This window comes from Anolis carolinensis, chromosome 4 (genome assembly GCF_035594765.1).
Source record: "Anolis carolinensis isolate JA03-04 chromosome 4, rAnoCar3.1.pri, whole genome shotgun sequence".
Lineage (NCBI taxonomy): Eukaryota > Metazoa > Chordata > Lepidosauria > Squamata > Dactyloidae > Anolis > Anolis carolinensis.
The window spans coordinates 2,935,535-2,957,578 of NC_085844.1; the positions used below are offsets into that span (position 1 = coordinate 2,935,535).

Genomic DNA, 22,044 nt, shown 5'->3' on the forward strand with positions numbered 1-22,044 from the left:
CGTTGTTGTGAGTTTTGTGGGTCCAGTGTGGTTTTATGGTGTGGTTGTGTTGTTATAACTGGGAGGCAAGGCTTTTGCGTTGTGTTGCCAAGTTTTGTATTTCTGGGGCGTTTAGTTGTGTTGTTATAGTCACGATGCGTTGTTGTGAGTTTTGTGGGTCCTGTGTGGTTTTATGGTGTGGTTGTGTTGTTATAACTGGGAGGCAAGGCTTTTGCGTTGTGTTGCCAAGTTTTGTATTTCTGGGGCGTTTAGTTGTGTTGTTATCGCATGATGCGTTGTTGTGAGTTTTGTGGGTCTGGATTGTGGTTTTGTGGTGTGGTTGTGTTGTTGTAACCTGGAGGCAAGCCTTTTGCATTGTGTTGCCAAATTTCGTATTTCTGGGATGTTTAGTTTTGTTGTTATAGTCACTGCGCAAACAACTTTATCATTTTATATATATAGATAGATATAGGCACAAATAAAGGAGAGCTGAAGCGGTGATTTCCGCAGGTCCAACAGGTACAAAAACTATCAGGAAGAAAGCATGCCATGAATTACATGAATCGCCTCCTCTGCTGTGTCCTAAAGAGACCATCTGTCGGGAGGGCTTGGGTGTTTCCTTCTCCTAGAGCAGAAGGGGCTGGACTGGATGGCCTTTGGGTGCCCCTTCCAACTCTCTAGCATTTGGAGTCTCCTTTGGGTGGATTCTCCTTCTTGGTTGTGTTCTCAACAGAATCTGGGTGGCCTCTGTTGGGAGGGGTTGGGCTGGATGTCCTCTGGGGACCCCTCCCCAGCCAAGAGGGGAGGGGCTGCAGCAGAAGGAGCCTGGGAGGGGGCTGTCCCTCCTCCCTTGACCCCTCCCTCCCTCCCAGGAGGGCCAGTCCTTGGTCCCCTCAGCATGGACCTGGGCGGCCAGGGGTCCCGGCTTCCCCTCTGGAGCCTGCCTTGGGTTCAAAATGAGCCCCAGAACCAGCCCACCAACCTGGCCATGGCTGCTCCAGGTCGCCCCCCATATCCCCAGCCCCGAGGCAAGGAGGCTGAAGAGGAAGAAGAGGAGGAGGATGAAGAAGAGGAGGAAGAGGAAGAAGAACGTGAGGAAGAAGAGGATGAAGAGGAAGAAGATGGGGCCCAAGACAAGAGGGTGGTCCTGAGGAGAAGGAGGAGAAGGAAGAGGAAGAAGAAGAAGTACCTGCGCCACGCCAAGCCACCCTACACCTACCTGGCCATGATCGCCCTCGTCATCCAGGCCTCCCCCGAGAAGAAGCTCAAGCTCTCCCAGGTAGGAAGGATGGATGGATGGATGGATGGATGGATGGATGGAAGGAAGGAAGAGGGGCTCCTGGGGGAATTGGGGGCTCCACAGCCCGGGGAGGGGGCTTGCTCTCTTGGAGAAGTCTTGCATCTTACGCTAGAGGAGTCCCCTTGAGTTACATTGGGTTTACATCCACGTAAATGCAAATACTACTCAATGGTTGGGTGTCCTCAACGACAGTCAACTCAATGGTAGTCAACCCAATGGGATTACTCAATTGTATCTACTTAATGGTAGTCAACCCAATAGGACTACTCAATTGTATCTACTCAGTGGTAATCAACCCAATGGGACTACTCAATGGTAGTCAACCCAGTGGGACTACTCAATTGTATCTCAACCCAATGAGACTACTCAATGGTAGTCAACCCAATGGGACTACTCAATGGTAGTCAACCCAGTGAGACTACTCAATTGTATCTACTCAAGGGTAGTCAACCCAATGGGACAACTCAATTGTATCTGCTCAATGGTAGTCAACCCAATGGGACTACTCAATGGTAGTCAACCCAATGGGACAACTCAATTGTATCTACTCTATGGTAATCAACCCAATGGGACTACTCTATGGTAATCAACCCAATGGGACTACTCAATGGTAGTCAACCCAGTGAGACTACTCAATTGTTGTATCTACTCAATGGTAGTCAACCCAATGGGACTACTCAATTGTATCTGCTCAATGGTAGTCAACCCAATGGGACTACTCAATTGTATCTGCTCAATGGTAGTCAACCCAATGGGACTACTCAATTGTATCTATTCAATGATAGTCAACCCAATGGGTCTACTCAATTGTATCTACTCTATGGTAATCAACCCAATGGGACTACTCAATGGTAGTCAACCCAGTGAGACTACTCAATTGTTGTATCTACTCAATGGTAGTCAACCCAATGGGACTACTCAATTGTATCTACTCTATGGTAGTCAACCCAATGGGACTACTCAATTGTATCTATTCAATGATAGTCAACCCAATGGGTCTACTCAATTGTATCTACTCAATAGTAGTCAACCCAATGGGACTACTCAATTGTATCAATTCAATGTTAGTCAACCCAGTGGGACTACTCGATTGTATCTACTCAATGGTAATCAACCCAGTGGGACTACTCGATTGTATCTACTCAATGGTAGTCAACTCAATGGGACTACTCAATTGTATCTACTCAAGGGTAGTCAACCCAATGGGTCTACTCAATTGTATCTACTCAATCTTAGTCAACTCAATGGGTCTACTCAATTGTTGTATCTACTCAATGGTAGTCAACCCAGTGGGACTACTCAATTGTATCTACTCTATGGTAGTCAACTCTATGGGTCTACTCAGTGTTTGGGTGTACATGATAGTCAGCCCAATGGGTCTACACAATTGTTATACCTATTCAATAGTAGTCAACTCATCTATGCAATGATTGGGTATATTCAATGGTAGCCAGCCTAATTATTAGACTCAATGTTTGGGTGTACTCAGTGATAGTCTGTTCAATGGTTGTCAACTCAATCTGTCTACACAATGGTTGGGTCTACTCAAGGGTAGTCAACCCAATGGGTCTACTCAATTGTATCTACTCAATCTTAGTCAACTCAATGGGTCTACTCAATTGTTGTATCTACTCAATGGTAGTCAACCCAGTGGGACTACTCAATTGTATCTACTCAATGGTAGTCAACCCAATGGGACAACTCAATTGTATCTACTCTATGGTAGTCAACTCTATGGGTCTACTCAGTGTTTGGGTGTACATGATAGTCAGCCCAATGGGTCTACACAATTGTTATACCTATTCAATAGTAGTCAACTCATCTATGCAATGATTGGGTATATTCAATGGTAGCCAGCCTAATTATTAGACTCAATGTTTGGGTGTACTCAGTGATAGTCTGTTCAATGGTTGTCAACTCAATCTGTCTACACAATGGTTGGGTCTACTCAATGGTAGTCAATTTGATGGATCAACTCAATTGTGCCTACTCAATATTGGTCAACTGAATGGGTTTACTCTACGGTTGGCTCTTTTTAATGGGTCTGCTCAATGACTGGGTATGCACAGTGGTCACCAGCTGAACGGGTCTACTCAGTGGTTGATTTTCTCAATGAAAGCCAACTCAATGGATCTAATCAATGGCTAGGTCTACACAACGCTGGCCAGCTCAGTGGATCTACTCAGTTGTTGGCTCTTCCTAAAGGGCTTAACAATGGTTAATTCAACTGAATTCTCAGAGGTAAGATCTATTCAGTGGTATCCAATAGGATTTCAGTCCCTCTTGAGTAACTCCAGCTGGAGTAGAGACATCAAACCAAAGGGATTTACATATATGTAGACTCACAATTGAGGTTGGTTGAATGGATTTCCAACTGGGACTAATCAGTAGAATTATCTCCATATATAGGCAAATTTCCCCAAGAGATTGTTGGATTTTCAACCCAGACAGCTGAATCTTGTGTCAGAATAATAGTAAGACTTATCCAACAGGATTTAGACTAGTTATTCTTCTGACACCAGTCTCCCACCGAACTGGGTGTTAAATTGGAAATCAACACCAAATATCACACCCATTGATACAATTGAGCTAACCTTAGTAGGGTCAAAGTCTGTCCCTGAGGATTATTCCCATTGCTGATCACTTCTTCCCATTGTTTTCCACTCAAAAACTCATGGATTTAGGCCACTTTGTCACTTTGGCACAACCAATCAAAAGCCACACCAGTTGGTCCTCAGTTTCAACCATGAGTCCGATATAATAATAATAATAATAATAATAATAATAATAATAATAATAATAATAATAATAAAAAACTTTATTTATATACCGCCCTATCTCCCGGATGGGACTCAGGGCAGTTTACAGTCATAAAAGCAACACAACATTACATAACGACACAACACACATTATTAAACACGGTAAAATAGTACAATTATAACGACAAATCACACTTACATGATATGGTATGCAGTCAGAACTTTATGAAGGAAATATGGTTAATTTTGCCGTGGGAGACGAGAGAGAAGTTGGAGGGGACAGGCTTGTGAAAACATGATGTAGCAAAATTCAAAAAAATGTCCTGTTCCTGGTTTGAAAGAATCATTTCCTGTTTAATTGCTTTGAAAGTAATTGTTCTACTCCAGAAACTTTGTGGCACACACTATGTTCAATTGGTTGGGACACAATGATGATATCATTAATGGAAAAACTATAGCAAAATATGCTGAAGGATGTCCCTCCCCCAAAGGCAAAGTTTTTGCAATTTAATAAACTTTTCCCATGTTTTTATGATAGAACCAATTAGGAAATGACATTTATAACCCAGGAACAAGAATGCTGTTACTTACTTAGTGTCATATAGTAACACTTGAAGTGAGAGTTGGATAAACCCAAAGGCTTAATTCTGTGAGGCTCCCGCAGAGCAGAATGAATACGAAGACATTTGGGTTTCAAGAGGGCAGATTTGGAGGATGGCATCCAATTACCTGCAAAGACAATGGATCCTCTGCCCTAAAAGAATCAGCTTTATTTGGTATTGTTTCTTGGTGGCCACACCAGAGACTCACTGAAAGTCATGTCATGTCTGCTGGATTGTCAGAAACCATCAAGTCACCCTCCAGTTTTTGATCCAGTCAATCAAACTACTTCTGATGAACTGAGTGGGTTGCTCCACCAAAGACTTCAAAATCCTTGGGTTCTTAATATGCCCCATAACTTGTATTTTAAGCCAGATCTTCCCAAAATTGGTCTTTCTAAGTAATTATCTGCCATATCAAAGCCCATAAAGCATTCCTATTGTCTTTGCCACATATGGTTTGGGTTGTTTAAGATGAACGCTATGGTTTTTATTCTTATGTCTTTCTCACCCCGAGTTTTATCTTAATGTTCATGTGGTCCGCCCTTGTTTTCATTGTTTCTTTGATTTGTATTGTAAAGGATATTATTATCTATTGTATTGTTCACTGTGTTGTGATGTGTTGTTCTTTTATATGCTGTTTATATTGTATTGTTCTGGGCATGGCCCCATGTAAGCCGCCCCGAGTCCCCGTTGGGGAGATGGTGGCGGGGTATAAATAAAGTTTTATTATTATTATTATTATTATTATTATTATTATTATTGACACAACGACGTTGTATGACACAGCAAATAGATAGACATGCTGGATTTCGTTTCACAAAACCACAAGTCAAACACTTCCCAAGAGTCTAGGACTGTGTGATGTATTTTCGGATGATGCGCGCAGATCCCAGTAGGGTGGCCTTTTGCAGTTGACAGATCGTGATTTTGTCAATGTCTATTGTTTCCAAATGCTGGCTGAGGTCTTTAGGCACGGCACCCAGTGTGCCCATCACCACCGGGACCACCTGCACTGGTTTCTGCCAGAGTCTTTGAAGTTCAATCTTGAGGTCCTGAGAGCGGCTGAGTTTTTCCTGTTGTTTTTCATCAATGCGACTGTCACCTGGGATGGTGACATCAATGATCCAAACCTTGTTCTTTTCCACAACTGTGATGTCTGGTGTGTTGTGTTCCAGAACTTTGTCAGTCTGGATTCGGAAGTCCCACAGTATCTTTGCGTGCTCATTTTCCAATACTTTTGCAGGTTTGTGATCCCACCAGTTCTTTGCTGCTGGGAGGTGGTACTTGAGGCATAAGTTCCAATGGATCATTTGGGCCACACAGTTGTGCCTCTGTTTGTAGTCTGTCTGTGCAATTTTCTTAGAGCAGCTGAGGATATGATCCATGGTTTCATCAGCTTCCTTGCACAGTCTGCATTTTGGTTCATCAGCTGATTTTTCAATCTTGGTCTTAATTGCGTTTGTTCTAATAATAATAATAATAATAATAATAATAATAATAATAATAATAACTATTATTATTATTATTATGAAGGCTCCCAAACATTGCTTCCAACTCTGGTGCAAACATTGGAAATTAATGGGATATCTTGCTACGTAGCTGCCCAAAAAGTGGATTTTTCATGTGCCATACAACATAAGTTTAGAATAAAATTTTAACGGTTGAGGACCTGCTTATCTCCATGATCGTGCCTGGGTTATTAGAAGAAGGCATTGTTTGTGTTCGGATGTTAGATAATATCACTGAAGTTTGGTCCAGATCCGTCATTGGCTGGGTTCAGTGCTGTCTGCATAAGGGTGAACTACAATTCCCATATTCAAGGGCAACCACCCCCAAACCCTGCCCATATTCACAGTTGTCCATGTTGGGTCTGTGTGCCAAGTTTGGTCTGATGTCAGATGAACTATAACTCCCAAAATCACGGTCCATAGCTTCCTTGATTGAATCTGGCTGTATTACTGTCTTCTTCTTCTATTGCTGTCCATTCTACTTTGCATTGCACTATGAAACAAAATGTAGAAAATGTTTTGTCCCTGGTTTTAAAGTATTATTTCCTATTTAACTGTGTAGTCTTTTGTTTGAAAATAGTTGATACACTCTGGAAACGTTGTTTTTGTGGCTGCCACAATGTTGAATTGGTTGAGACTCTATATTCATTGGAAAACTATCCCAAAATATGTTACACAGTGTAATCAAGAGATTCATCTACTATAATACAAATGCAGTTTGGCCAGACTTAATCTGCTATGGAATCCTGGGAGGTATAGTTTCCCAAGATCTTGACATTTGTCAGCCAAACTACAAATCCGGGGATTATATAGCTTTGAGACAGGGTTACCAAAGTGGTGCTAAACTGCATTAATTCTACAATGTAGATGCACCTCCTAGCAATGTACTATGGCAGACAAGAGTGAGAAGGGATTATGGTTTCTATGATCCAGAATAATTATTCTCCCTTTAATGTGCTGCTTTTTTTTTTTGGCACCTCTGCCAAAGCAATTGGCACCCTGCTGGTCCCAGCTGGCCAGCCTGACCCCTTGACCTGGCCAAAGTTATTTGCACTACATACAAGAGGCTGGCCGGATTGCAGATTTGAAGAAGATAGCACCCGCTTGCTATAGCTCTTATCACTCCCGCTGAGCGCTTGGCTCTTGAACTCAGAACCCTGGGGCAACACATTTTGACCATCTGTGGCAACCCTTCCTGAAACCGAGCCTGGGATTCCTGATTCATCCTTCTATCTAGGGGAAGGGCTTCCTTTGTGACTGGTGCTCCCAGTATCCCTTTGGTGTGGTTTGAGTGCTGGGTGAGTCTGCAGACCAGGGTTCGAATCTCCACTTGACCATAGAAGCCCATTGGGTGACCGTGTGAAAGTCAACCCCCGTGATAGGGTAATCAGCATACTCTGAAATGACCCAAAGGCACACAACCATAACACTATGTCACATGATTTTTGTTCCTGGGTTGTCAATGTCATTTCCTAATTGGTTCTATCATAAAAACATGGGAAATAATAATAATAATAATAAAATAATAAAACTTTATTTATACCCCGCCACCATCTCCCCAATGGGGACTCGGGGCGGCTTACATGGGGCCATGCCCGGGAAAATACAATATAACACAATATAAAAACAACATATCATAATACAATTACAACAATACAATAAAGAATCATATACAGTACAACACAAAATCCAAAGAGCAATATAACAGGGCAGGCCGCACTAACACTCAGTTAAAAACTCGGGGTGAGAAAAGGATAAGAAAAGGATAAGAATAAAACCACAGGGAACTAAGGAAAAAGATAGCAGACAGTCTAGAGGATAAATAATGGGGGCGTAACAAAAGCATGTAACAGTTACTCTCCGAAAGCACATCGGAAGAGCCATGTTTTTAGATCTTTCCTAAAGTCTGAAAGAGTGGGGGCTTGCCTGATTTCAATGGGCAATGAGTTCCATAAACGGGGGGCCACAGCAGAAAAGGCCCTCTCCCTAGTTCCTACAAGGCGGGTCTGGGATAAAGGCAGTGGCAACAGGAGGGCCTCCCCTGACGATCGCAGAGATCGGGCAGGTTTATGGTAGGAGATACGGTCACGAAGGTAGGTGGGTCCCAAACCGTTTAGGGCTTTATATATGATGGTCTGCACCTTGAATTGGGATCGGAAAATGAACGGAAGCCAGTGGAGCTCCTTAAACAGGGGAGTAGATCTCTCCCTGTAATTCGCCCCAGTTATTAATCTGGCCGCCGAGCGTTGGACCAGTTGTAATTTCCGAGCCGTCTTCAAGGGAAGCCCCACGTAGAGCGCATTACAGTAGTCCAGTCTAGAGGTAACTAGGGCATGGACCACCGTGGTCAAGTCAGACTTCACGAGGTGTGGTCGCAGTTGGCGCACAAGTTTGAGTTGTGCGAAAGCCCTCCCGGCCACCGCCGACACCTGAGCCTCAAGCGTCAGCGCTGAATCCAGGAGGACCCCCAAACTGCAATGGACCTGTGATTTCAGGGGGAGTGCAACCCCGTCCAGCACAGGTTGCCACCCAATACCCCGATCCGACGAGCGACTGACCAGGAGGGCCTCTGTCTTGTCAGGATTGATCCTCAGCTTGTTCCTCCTCATCCAGTCTGCCACAGCGGCCAGGCACTGGTTCAGCACCCGAGGGGCTTCCTTGGATTCAGGTGGAAAGGAGTAGTGGATTTGCGTGTCATCTGCGTAGAGATGGCAACACCCTCCAAAACTCCGGATGACCTCTCCCAGCGGTTTCATGTAGATGTTAAATAGCATGGGGGATAGAATAGGTTTATTCAACTGCAAAAATTTTGTCTTTCCAGGAGGGACATCCCGCAGCACATTTTGCAATATTTCTTCAATGAATAAAGAGTCTCAATCAATTCAACCTAGTTTGTGGCAGCCACAAAAACAAAGTTTATAGAGTAGAACAACTACTGTACTTTCACTTCACTTCACTTTATTTCTTAATTAGTCGCTCTTCACCAGAGTGCTCCGAGCGACTTACAATTTAAAATATCATTCCACAATAGAAAACATTCATCATAAAAACATTCAACATAAAAACATTCAACCTAAAAACATTCAACAGTGAAGATTTGGCAAATTTGATCTGATTTACTTAAATGCACAACCAAACAGCCAAGTCTTGAGCGCTTTCAAAGTGAGTGCCACCCAATTAAAAAGGAAATAACACTTTCAAACCAGGAACAGAATATTTTTCCAATCTTGTTGCATAATGTTATCATTGTTTTGCCCGTTTTGGTGGGATGATGGATGTTGTAGTAGTCCATTGCAATAGTCCAGGTGAAACTCCCATCATTTGCAAGAAATGTGGGAAAACGGGGAGCCTGGGAAAGTTACTGCTTTGCTGCTTACTGTGGATGATGGAAGCTCTAATAGCCCAGAGCAATAGTCCAGGCATTTGCAGGTGGGGATCAGGAAATGGAGAAAATAAGAAGAAGCCTTTGACAACACAATAAGAAGTTCCGATTTTGCTGATGTCTGCAGTCCAAAAATCAGGATTTTTCCAAACTCTGTTTTGTTCCCATTTAAAAAAATACTCTAATTTCTTCTGGATTAAAGCTATTACTACAGTAGAGTCTCACTCATCCAAGCTAAACGGGCCGGCAGAAGCTTGGATAAGCAAATATCTTGGATAATAAGGAGGGATTAAGGAAAAGCCTATTAAACATCAAATTAGGTTATGATTTTACAAACTAAGCACCAAAACATCATGTTTTACAACAAATTTGACAGAAAAAGTAGCTCAATACACAGTAATGTTATGTAGTAATTACTGTATTTATGAATTTAGCACCAAAATATCACGATATATTGAAAACATTGACTACAAAAAAGGCTTGGATTATCCAGAGGCTTGGATAAGCGAGGCTTGGATAAGTGAGACTCTACTGTACTACTATTATTATTATTGTTTTCCTACTTTCTTCTCCTATGGCTCACAACATCAAAAATGGTCCAAATTACTATGATATATATAAATATTAAAATAGGGGTTTTTTTGTGTGTCAGGCGTGACTTGAGAAACTGCAAGTCGCTTCTGGTGTGAGAGAATTGGCCGTCTGCAAGGACGTTGCCCAGGGGACGTTGCCTGAATGTTTTGATGTTTTTTACTATCCTTGTGGGAGGCTTCTCTCATGTCCCCGCATGGAGCTGGAGCTGACAGAGGGAGCTCATCCGCTCTCTCCCCGGGTTGGATTCGAACCTGGCAGCCTTCAGGTCAGCAACCCAACCTTCAAGTCACAAGGCTTTAATCCACTGAGCCACCAGGGGCTCTAAAATAGAATTAAAACATAAAATAGTTCAAGTCGCCTTAAACCATGATACACTGGTCTGAGGATGCCTGCCACAGTTGCGGGCAAAATGTCAGGAGAGAATGCTTCTGGAATAATGGCCAGATAGCCCGAAAAAACTTGCAGCAACCCAATTATTTAAATTATTAAAGCACCTATAGAGTGTGTGTGTGTGTGTGTGTGTGTGTGTGTGTGTGTGTGTGTATATATATATATATATATATTATTTTCCTCTAGTCAGGAATGGTCTTTCCCAAGGAAAGTAAACTTTAAGAAAAACAAATAAGGCTTATACTTTATTTTAAATTCACACCAGAAGCTGCCCAGTGGTGCAATGAGCTAAACCCTTGTGCCGGCAGGACTGCTGACTGACAGGTTGGTGGTTCAAATCTGGGGAGAGCGGGTGAGCTCCCTCTGTCAGCTCCAGCTCCCCATGCAGGGACATGAGAGAAGCCTCCTGCGAGGATGGTAAAAATATCAAACATCTGGGTGTCCCCTGGGCAACGTCCTTGTAGACAGCCAATTCTCTCACACCAGAATTGTCCTGACACAAAAGAAAAATCTCACTGGTTTTGCAGGCTGCTGGGCCAGTCCGTCAACTGGTTCCCAGCCTGTAATGGGCAGGGAATGCCTGACCGTGGAGTCACCCCATGGGGAGGGTTATCAGCCAAATTTGCATTTGTAAATAACAGCCAAGCCTTATCTTTTGTCATTAAACAGGCCACAAGGTCCCTTTGGATGTGCTTAGTATCATAGGCTTGAAAGGAGACCCCCAAAGGCAGTCTAGTCCAACCCCATTCTGCCAAGAGGAAAAAATAAACCGTTAGCCATAAATAACTCAATACTATTTATGCATTCAATAAATATCATTCATTTCACTGCCATGGCTCAATATTTATTTATTTATTTATTTATTTATTTATTAACAACATTTATATCCCGCCCTTCTCACCCCGAAGGGGACTCAGGGTGGCTTACAAATTACTGTATTTACTCAAGTATAAGCCTAGTTTTGCAGCCCTTTTTTTAAGACTGAAAAAGCCCCCCTCGGCTTATACTTGGGTGAGGGTCCTGGTTGGCTTATATTTGGGTCAGCATATACTCGAGAATATATAGTACATTTATTATTTTTCTCTAGTATTATTGGTATTACTACATTTATTATTTTTCTCTATTATTGTTGCTACTATTACATTTATTTTACTCTATTTTTATTATTATTAATACATTTATTATTTCACTCTGATATTATTATTATTGCATTTATTATTTTACTCTATTTATTATTACTAGTATTATTTTCCTGTATTTATTATTATTATTATTATTATTATTATTATTATTATTATTATATGTATTATTTTACTCTATTATTATTAAAAGGATACATAAGCACATTTACATTGAAGAAGATGAGAATAATGATTGGATCAGAGTTGGACAGTCTTAGCTTAAATTTGAGCTTTATGTAAATATTCAAAAACATTTAACCCATTGATGCCTCAATTAATGTAATTTTATTGGTATCTATTTTTATTTTTGAAATTTACCACCCTCAGCTTATACTGGAGTCGATGTTTTCCCAGTTTTTTTGTGGTAAAATTAGGTGCCTCGGCTTATATTCGGGTCGGCTTATACTCGAGTATATACGGTATATATACATACAAAATATTATATTATTAGTATAGCACAATATAAGCATTATATAATATTATATTGTACTATACGACTATATTGCAATATTATTAGTACTGTAATACTACATGTAATATAAATATGCAATTATAATAGTGTATTATTATTATTATTATTACTACATTGTATTACATCATAATATTATTATTAATATTATATGTATATACAATATATTATAATGTTAGTATAGTAATACACCAGCACTATTGGGCATATACAACTAACCACCTTCTAAAACTACAACTCCCGTGATTCCATCTCTTTGAGCCTTGGTAGTTAAACTGACATCAAACTGCATTCATTTTGCAGTGTAGATGCAAACCAAAGTCATATGGAATCAACATAGTTCCAAGTATTGCTGTTAAAGCAGACTTATTGGTTCAATTGTTGAATTATTACCTCGATTCAATGGGAATATTGGGGAGAATTTAGATTCCATCTCACTGCACTAGGTAACAAAATTTGGGGGGGAAAGGTTTTGTTCCTGTTTTGAAAATGTTATTTCCTATTTAACTAGCTGTGCCCGGCCACGCGTTGCTGTGGCGTCATCCTAAGTGGGATTCCTTGGGGAATCCTTTGTTGGGAGGTGTTAGCTGACCCTGATTGTTTCCTGTCTGGAATTCCCCTGTTTTCAGAGTCTTGTTCTTTATTTACTGTCCTAGTTTTAAAGATTATATTTTTCTGTATTATTATACCACAGTCATTATTACATATTATATTTATTTATTTATTTATTTATTTATATATTTTTCATGTCAGGAGCAACTTAAGAAACTGCAAGTCGCTTCTGGTGTGAGAGAATTGGCCGTCTGCAAGGATGTTGCCCAGGGGACGCCCAGATGTGTTTTTGATGTTTTTATCATCCTTGTGGGAGCATGTGGACAACTTCAACAGAAAGGAGGAAACCATGAAAATGAACAAAATCTGGCTACCAGTGTTAAAAAAAACCTCACAAAATCAGAACAGTAAATAAGGAGCAGCACTCTGAAAACAGAGGAGTTCCAGACATGAATCAATCAGGGGCAGCTAACGACTCTGAACAAAGGATGCCCCCAGGCAGGAAGAAGCCAGGAGATGAAGCTATTCAATGCTAATTTAGGTGATTAACTACAACATTCACCCTGGCAGAACAGAGTTGAATTGGATGGTCCTTTGATAGACCCTTCCAAGTGGATGTATTCTGTAAAATTATAAAATACACAATATTGCCATCCCTCTCCCAGCCATTTCACTCAGAAATACTATTTTGCACATCAGTCAACTTATAGATTCCAGACATGAGTCAATCAGGGGCAGCTAACAACTCTAAACAAAGGATTCCCCCAGGCCAGGATGTGAGGCTGGGAAGGCCATTTAATGCTAACCAAGGTGATTAATTACATAATTCACCCTGGCCTCCAACAGACAAGAGTTCTTTCTTCCACCCTGGATATTCCACAGATATCTAAACCCCACTTGCCTAGTTTCCAACAGACCTCACAACCTCCGAGGATGCCTGCCATAGATGTGGGTGAAACGTCAGGAAAGAATGCTTCTGGATTATGGCCATACCGCTTGGAAAACACACAACAACCCAGTACCTGGATATTAGGGCCCTTCCAAACAGGCCCTATATCCCAGGATCTGATACCAGGTTTTCTACTTTAAACTGAATATTATTTTTATTTTCATGTCAGGAGTGACTTAAGAAACTGCAAGTCGCTTCTGGTGTGAGAGAATTGGCCGTCTGCAAGGATGTTGCCCAGGGGACGCCCAGATGTTTTGATGTTTTTATCATCCTTGTGGGAGGCTTCTCTCATGTCCCCGTATGGGGAGCTGGAGCTGATAGAGGGAGCTCATCCGCACTCTCCCCGGGTGGGATTCGAACCTGGCAGCTTTCAGATCAGCAACCCAACTTCCAAGTCACAAGGCTTTAATCCACTACGCCACCGGGGGCTCCTATAATATTATACTGTATTTATAATCTTATATTATCTGCTTAGAACTGGATTATATGAGGCCCCTTCTACACAATTGGATAAAATGCACACTGAAGTGGATTATATGGCAGTGTGGAGTCAAGATAATCTAGTTCAAAGCAGATAATATAAGATTATAAATGGGTTATATAGCTGTGTGGAAGGGCCTTGAGTCTACACTGCCATATAATCCAGTGCCAATTAGATAATCTGTGAAAGAGGCCTAAGTGAGGCCTAACTCTGCCTGTCCCCTGGGCTGAGTGGGTTGCTAGGAGACCAAGTGGGCGGAGCTTAGCCTTGTAACTGGCAGCAATTGGATAAAAACAATTATTCCTCTCCTTCTAATTAGGACTTTATTTTTCTTTTCTTTTTGTTGTATGAACGTAGAGGCATGGATGAGGGGTTGTGCTGCCACGTTTAGTGTTTCTGGGATGTGTAGTTTTGTTGTTTTGTCCTAGGCCGAAATTTCATTACCCTTTTATATCTATAGACTAGCTGTGCCCGGCCACGTGTTGCTGTGGCGAAGTCTGGTGGTATGGGAAATAAAGTATTGAGGAATTGGTGGTAGTTAAGGTCAAGGGTAAAGATTTTCTCCTGACATTAAGTCCATTTGTGTCCGACTGTACACTGAAGTGGATTATATGGCAGTGTGGAGTCAAGATAATCCAGTTTAAAGCAGATAATATAAGATTATAAATGAGTTATATAGCTGTGTGGAAGGGCCTTGAGTCTACACTGCCATAGAATCCAGTTCAAATCAGATAATCTGTATTTTATAGGTAGTGGGGAAGAGGCCTAAGTGAGGCCTAACTCTGCCTGTCCCCTGGGCTGAGTGGGTTGCTAGGAGACCAAGTGGGCGGAGCTTAGCCTTGTAACTGGCAGCAATTGGATAAAAACAATTATTCCTCTCCTTCTAATTAGGACTTTATTTTTCTTTTCTTTTTGTTGTATGAACGTAGAGGCATGGATGAGGTGGTGTGCTGTCAAGTTTAGTGTTTCTGGGATGTGTAGTTTTGTTGTTTTGTCCTAGGCCGAAATTTCATTACCCTTTTATATATATAGATTGTGCTTGAATGCTGTCTTTCTTTCTGCATGGCTCAGTTGGTAATCCTGATGTTATTGCTCTATGGTAATAGTATAAGGTGTAAAATAAAAATTATTATTATTATTATTATTATTATTATTATTCCATTTGTTTCTAGATCATCAAGGAGATCAGCGCCTGCTTCCCCTTCTTCAAGGATGGCTACCAGGGCTGGAAGGACTCCATCCGCCACAACCTCTCCTCCAACGACTGTTTCCGCAAAGTGAGGAAGGGGCTGCTTTGGGGGGGGGGGGGACTGGGGTTGAAATGTGTGTGTGTGGGGGGGGGGGGTCCCTATAGCATCCCATGGGTTCACGTCTGACCCCACCAAGACCCTCTCAGTCCTCTCCATCCAGTCCATCGTGAAGGGACTGCAAAGGCTATCTAGTCCAACTCCTTTCCACCATGTAAGAATCCGCAACCCAAGTCCTCCCTATAGATGGCCATCCAGTCCCAAACAAATTTTGCACACCCACATAACAAGATAACGGGAAAACAGGATAATAATAATAATATGAGGGTTGAATGAAAAGTAATGCCTCCACCTTCGTGACTCCTCAACAGATGGCAGTCCTGGTCTATGGCAGGTCCTGGCTTGTTCAGTAGACTCTCCTCTGCAGTTCCATTTGGTGGGAAGCCTTAGCATTGAACGGTTGTGTTGTTAAAGGGCGAAGAATGGAACTCTGCGCAGACGGTCGGTCCATGCGACTGTAGAGGAGAGTCTCCTAAACAAGCCAGGATCTGCCGCAGACCAGGACTTCCATCTCTTCCCAAGAGATTTGCAGGATTCAACTCTGCAGGAATCAACAACCCAAGCAGATGAAATCTCCCAACAATTCCCAAGCAGATGGCCATTCAGTCACAAATGGATTTTGAACCCACATACCAGGATAACAGGATAATAATAATTATAATATAACCCAAAGACCATCTAGTCCAACCCCATTCCACCAGGCAGGAATCAACAACCCAAGCATGTTCCACCTGAACATTAGGAAGAACTTCCTGACTGTGAGAGCTGTTCAGCAGTGGAACTCTCTGCTACAGAATGTGGCGAATGCTCCTCCTTGGAGGCTTTTAAGCAGATGCTGGATTGTGATCTGTCGGGTGTTTTGAATGTGGTTTTCCTGCTTCTTGGCAGAATGGGGTTGGACTGGATGGCCCATGAAGTCTCTTCCAACTCTAGGATTCTATTATTCTAAGCAGATGTAGTAGTAGTAGCAGTAGTAGCAGTAGTAATTGATGTTGGAATAGACTCCCAAAGGCCATCTAGTCCAAGCCGTTTCCACTATCCAGGAATTCACAACCCAAGTAGATGTAGTAGTAGTAGTAGTAGTAGTAGTAATAGACTCCCAAAGGCCATCTAGTCCAACCCCTTTCCACTATCCACTCCCTCCTGACAGATGGCCATCCAGTTCCAAATGGATTTTGCAGACCCACATAACAGGGTAACCGTAAAACAAAATAATAATAATAAGAAGAAGACCTCAAATACCATCTAGTCCAACCTCTTTCCACCATGTAAGAATCCTCAACCCAAGCCCTCCCTACAGATGGCCATCCAGTCCCAAATGGATTTTGCAGATCTACATAAGAGGGTAACAAGATGATGATGATGATGATATTAATATTATTATTAATAATAATAATAACCCCCCCAAAGGCCATCTAGTCTAACCCCTTTCCATCATGTAGGAATCCACAACCCAAGCCCTCCCTACAGATGGCCATCCAGTCCCAAATGGATTTTTCAGATCTACATAAGAGGGTAATATAAAGATGATGACGATAATAATAAACCCCGAAAAGTCATCTAGTCTAACCCCTTTCTACCATATAGGAATCCACAAGCCAAGTTCTCTCTACAGATGGCCATCCAGTCCCAAATGGATTTTGCAGATCTACATAAGAGGGTAATATGATGATGACGACGACGATAATAATAAACCCCGAAAGGTCATCTAGTCTAACCCCTTTCTACCATATAGGAATCCACAAGCCCTTTCTACAGATGGCCATCCAGTCCCAAATGAGCTTAGCAGACCCACATAACAGGGTAACAGGATAATCATCATCATCATCATCATTTAATTACTTATTAATCGCCCTCCATCCAAGATGCTCTAGGCGATTTACAAGATAAAATTGTAAATGATAACAGACCTCCCAAAGGCCATCTAGTCCAACCCCCTTTCCACCCTGCAGGAATCCTCAACCCAAGCCCTCCCTACAGATGACCCTCCCGCTCTCTCTGCAGGTGCTGAAGGACCCCTCCAAGCCCCAGGCCAAGGGCAACTTCTGGACGGTGGACGTCCGCCGCATCCCCCCGGAAGCCCTCCGCGTGCAGAACACGCCCATCTCCCGCCAGGAGGATGGGGTCTTCCCGGCCGACCTCTCCCCGTTCGTGTTCAACGGGCTCCCCTTCAGCCTCCGCCCCTCCCAGGCCCCGCTGCACAACCTGGCCGCCGCTCAGGAGAGCCCCTTCGACATGGAGAACTTGCTCAGCGACGTCCGGGAGGTGGGCCTGCCCGCGTGTGGGCCGGTGCCCATCTTCCGGGCCAATGCCGGTGGGACCCTTCAGCCCTGGAGGGGCCCCTTGCCCTTCCCCTCGAACTCGGGGCCGGCCGGGAGAGCGAGGCCGAAGCGGGGCCTCCCCAAGCGGGCCCGGGACCCCGCGAGCAGCAGCTCGGATTCGGACTCTTCCGGGACCGGCGTGGACCCGGCTCCCTCCGCCTTGCGTTTGGAGCAGCTCCCTACTTCCTACACCAAGTCCGTGGCCCCCAACGTGGTGGCCCCACCGAGCCACGGCTTGCCCTTGGCCTTCGCGGGGGGCTCCAGTGCCAGTTTCTACGGCCCGATGCCCACCTTCCCCGGCCCGGTGTATTGGGATCTGATGCCAAGGCCAGCCTTGAGCCCGGTCCTCTCTTCCGCCTCCCTCTTAGATCTGGATCAAACCATGCCCCCCAACAAGTCCATCTTTGATGTCTGGGTGGCCAACCCCTCGGACACTATACCCCCTGTGGTCAGCGCTTTTGGGGTCCTGGGCCATTATGACCCCTCCGGATAGCGGCCTTTGGGTGCATCTACACCAGGCATGGGCCAACTTTGGCCCTCCCTCCAGGTGTTTTGGACTTCAACTCCCACAATTCCTAACAGCCGGTAGGCTGTTAGGAATTGTGGGAGTTGAAGTCCAAAACACCTGGAGGGCTGAAGTTTGCCCATGTCTTAAACTGTGGTCCTTCAGTTGATTTGGGCTTCAGCTCCCATCATCCCTGATCAGTAGAGACTGCCTTGAAGTCCAAAACATGTGGAGGACTAGAGTTTGGGGATCGGTTGAGTGAGTCCATTCCAGGCACACAATCCTATTCTTACAATGGGTTCAGACCTTTGGATAGTTATCTTATCCTTGAGATCCCATCTCAGTGGAATCCTCTCCAGTTCTTATATTGGATACTAAAAGCTTTCTCCAAGGTGCTGAAACTTATGGCAACAAGATTCAGGACCTTGGATAGCTCTCTAAACTCCCACAAGATCCCATCTCAATGGAATCCTCTCCAGTTTTCATATTGGATACTAAAAGTTTTCTCCAAGGTGCTGAAACTTATGGCAACAAGGTTCAGGACCTTGGATAGCTCTCTAAACTCCCACAAGATCCCATCTCAATGGAATCCTCTCCAGTTTTCATATTGAATACTAAAAGTTTTCTCCAAGGTGCTGAAACTTATGGCAACAAGGTTCAGGACCTTGGATAGCTCTCTAAACTCCCACAAGATCCCATCTCAATGGAATCCTCTCCAGTTTTCATATTGGATACTAAAAGTTTTCTCCAAGGTGCTGAAACTTATGGCAACAAGGTTCAGGACCTTGGATAGCTCTCTAAACTCCCACAAGATCCCATCTCAATGGAATCCTCTCCAGTTTTCATATTGGATACTAAAAGCTTTCTCCAAGGTGCTGAAACTGCTATGGGTATAAGATTCAGGACCTTGGATAGGTCTCTTTAAACTCTCCCAAGATCCCATTTCAGTGGAATTCCCTCCAGTTCTTATATTGGACACTAAAAGCTTTCTCTACGGTGCTGAAACTGCTATGGCTATAAGGTTCAGGACCTTGGATAGTTCTCTTTAAACTCCTTGAGATCCCATCTCAGTGGAATCTCCTCCAGTTTTTATATTGGATACTACAAGCTTTCTCCACGGTGCTGAAACTGCTATGGCTATAAGGTTCAGCACCTTTGGATAGTTATCTTATCCTTGAGATCCCATCTCAATGGAATCCTCTCCAGTTCTTACATTGGATACTAAAAGCTTTCTCCAAGGTGCTGAAACTGCTATGGCTATAAGGTTCAGCACCTTTGGATAGTTATCTTATCCTTGAGATCCCATCTCAGTGGAATCCTCTCCAGTTCTTACATTGGATACTAAAAGCTTTCTCCAAGATGCTGAAACTGCTATGGCTATAAGGTTCAGCACCTTGGATAGTTCTCTTCAAACTCCTTGAGATCCCATCTCAGTGGGATCACTCAGTGGACACTAAAAACTTTCTCCAAGTTGCTGAAACTGTTATGGCTATAAGGTTCAGGACCTTGGATAGTTTAAACTCCTTGAGATCCCATCTCAGTGGGATCACTCAGTGGACACTAAATGCTTTCTCCAAGGTGCTGAAACTATTATGGATATAAGGTTCAGGACCTTGGATAGATCTCATAAACTCCTTGAGATCCCATCTCAGTGGAATCCTCTTCAGTTTTTCTATTGGACACTAAAAGCTTTCTCCAAGGTGCTGAAACTTATGGCAACAAGGTTCAGGACCTTGGAGAGATCCTTCAAAGCTCAGTCTGATTGAGCTGTGAGTTTACTTGCTGCTTCTACATCCAAAGGTGCATCTACAATGCAAGGTTATTGTGACTCCATTCCTATTCCCATAAAGGTTCAGGGCCTTGGGGAGCTCCTTTTGAACCCACCAAGGATCCCTATCAATAAAATCCAAACCAGTTTATATATTGGAAGCCAAAAAATGCAACAAGAGAGATCCTTCAACGTCCAGTCTGAAATCTGAACTGGACATCTGAGCTAATATCCAGTGGCTCTTTCAGCATGGCTCTGTACAAATAAAAGACCCAAACTGGGAAACACTCCTTGGTGAAATGTGTGCTTGCTTATTTATCTGCATTTGCAAATTTAGAAACCAGGAAGGCAGAAGTAGAGGTCTAGGGACTTCATCTCATGCAGGATGTAAAGCTTTGAGGATTGTTTTTCCCTTAAGTTTCACAAAACACCCTGTTTGGAAATTAAATAATTTTCCTATCTCCATCACGTGTTTTTCTTCATTCAGTGTTTCCAAATTATCTGTTTGCCTTCCCATCACACGGGAAACATATTTCAATGCTCTTTGTTTGTTCTCGTAGAAATACTTTTTAACACAAGGTCATTAAAAAGGATTTTTTCTATATTATTCTACTAGCTGTGCCCGGCCACGCGTTGCTGTGGCTTAAGGGAATGCTTTGTTGTCCAGGTGGAATAGCAGTGAATAGCTTTGCAGCCTCAAAGCCTGAACCTTGGCTGTACCCCGTTGCTAGGAGACGAAGTAGGTGGGGCCTAAAGGGAGCAAGGCCTACCCTTCTGACCAGCAACCAGGGTTGAAAACGGCTCTTCCTTGTTCTTTAATTTGGATTTTATTTTCCAGATTTTTTGTTTGAAAGACATAGATTGGATGACTATGTCTTTTGTGGCCAAATTTGGTGTGATTTGGTTCAGTGGTTTTGTTGTTTACTCAGTCCTAAAAACATACATTACATCTATATATATAAAAGAGTGATGGCATCAGGGCAGCGGACAAAACAACAAAAGTAAACACCCCACAACCTCGAAAATTGACATCACAACCCCTCATCCATGCCTCTAGGTTGATACAACAAAAAGAAAAGAAAAATAAAGTCCTAATTAGAGGGAGAGGAATAATAGTTTTTATCCAATTGCTGCCAGTTACAAGGCTAAGCTCCGCCCACTTGGTCTCCTAGCAACCCACTCAGCCCAGTGTTAATAAAATAATGATAAAAAAATAAATACAAATAATACAATAAAAAATTATAAAAAAACACTAAAATAATTAATACAATAAAATACTATAACAAAATGACTAAAAATAATACAACAAAATAATAAAATATAATAAATAAAAAAAGATAAGTGACAATAAAATTAATTTTAAAAAAAATACAAATAACGTCAAATAAAAATTCCACCACAAGTTTTAACAAGTGGTTAATATATAAGTATATATATAAACTAGTAAATATATATAAACAAGTATATATATAAACTAGCTGTGCCCGGCCACGCGTTGCTGTGGCTGAGTCTGGTGGTGTTGGTCAGTCTACATTAGGTTGTATTGATGCTGTGACCTCCACCTTCTTTATACTCACATTAGTAGTAGTATTTGAAGTCTGTTACCTTCTTCAATTTTTGTGTTGATTGATAATTGCTTGAGATCCCTGTTGTCTTTGGTTTGTTGTTAGTTGTAACGTCTGATTCTGCTGAGTGCGGTTTATATTTTTATTGTGGTACAATAGTCTTTTTTTTGTTTTGCCTGTGCAGGTGTTTATTATTATTGTTGTTGTAGTGGTCATGAAGGTTGGATAAGTTAGATGCTACTGTATTGTTTTTTGGAGGCCCAGTGTAGCACTGACTGGCCTCTCAGCCTCAGTGCCTGGCTGCTTCTTGCCTGTGCCTGTGATGGTGTTGATTCTTATTGTTGTTGTTGTTGTCATTGTTATTATTGTAATTGTTTTTTTGGAGGCCAAGTGTGAATGTAGGGATTGGGGAGGTGGATGAGTTGTGTTGTC

General features: G+C 42.6%; 1 protein-coding gene across 1 annotated transcript; it reads left to right on the forward strand.

Moving 5' to 3' along the window:
* The first annotated feature begins 819 nt into the window (after window positions 1-819).
* On the forward strand, window positions 820-20,510 carry LOC103281356 (forkhead box protein H1). Its single transcript, XM_062979878.1, has 3 exons — window positions 820-1,258; window positions 15,319-15,423; window positions 17,458-20,510. Exons 1-3 carry the CDS (start codon window positions 878-880, stop codon window positions 18,265-18,267), a joined length of 1,296 nt encoding a protein of 431 aa, XP_062835948.1. The 5' UTR covers window positions 820-877; the 3' UTR covers window positions 18,268-20,510.
* The last annotated feature ends 1,534 nt before the right edge of the window (window positions 20,511-22,044 follow it).

Excerpts from the sequence above, each read along its gene's own strand:
- LOC103281356 (XM_062979878.1), top strand. The coding sequence starts at position 878 with ATGGACCTGGGCGGCCAGGGGTCCCGGCTTCCCCTCTGGAGCCTGCCT. Across the intron at positions 1,259-15,318 it reads AGAAGCTCAAGCTCTCCCAG|ATCATCAAGGAGATCAGCGC; the intron begins GTAGGAAGGATG and ends ATTTGTTTCTAG. Across the intron at positions 15,424-17,457 it reads CCAACGACTGTTTCCGCAAA|GTGCTGAAGGACCCCTCCAA; the intron begins GTGAGGAAGGGG and ends CTCTCTCTGCAG.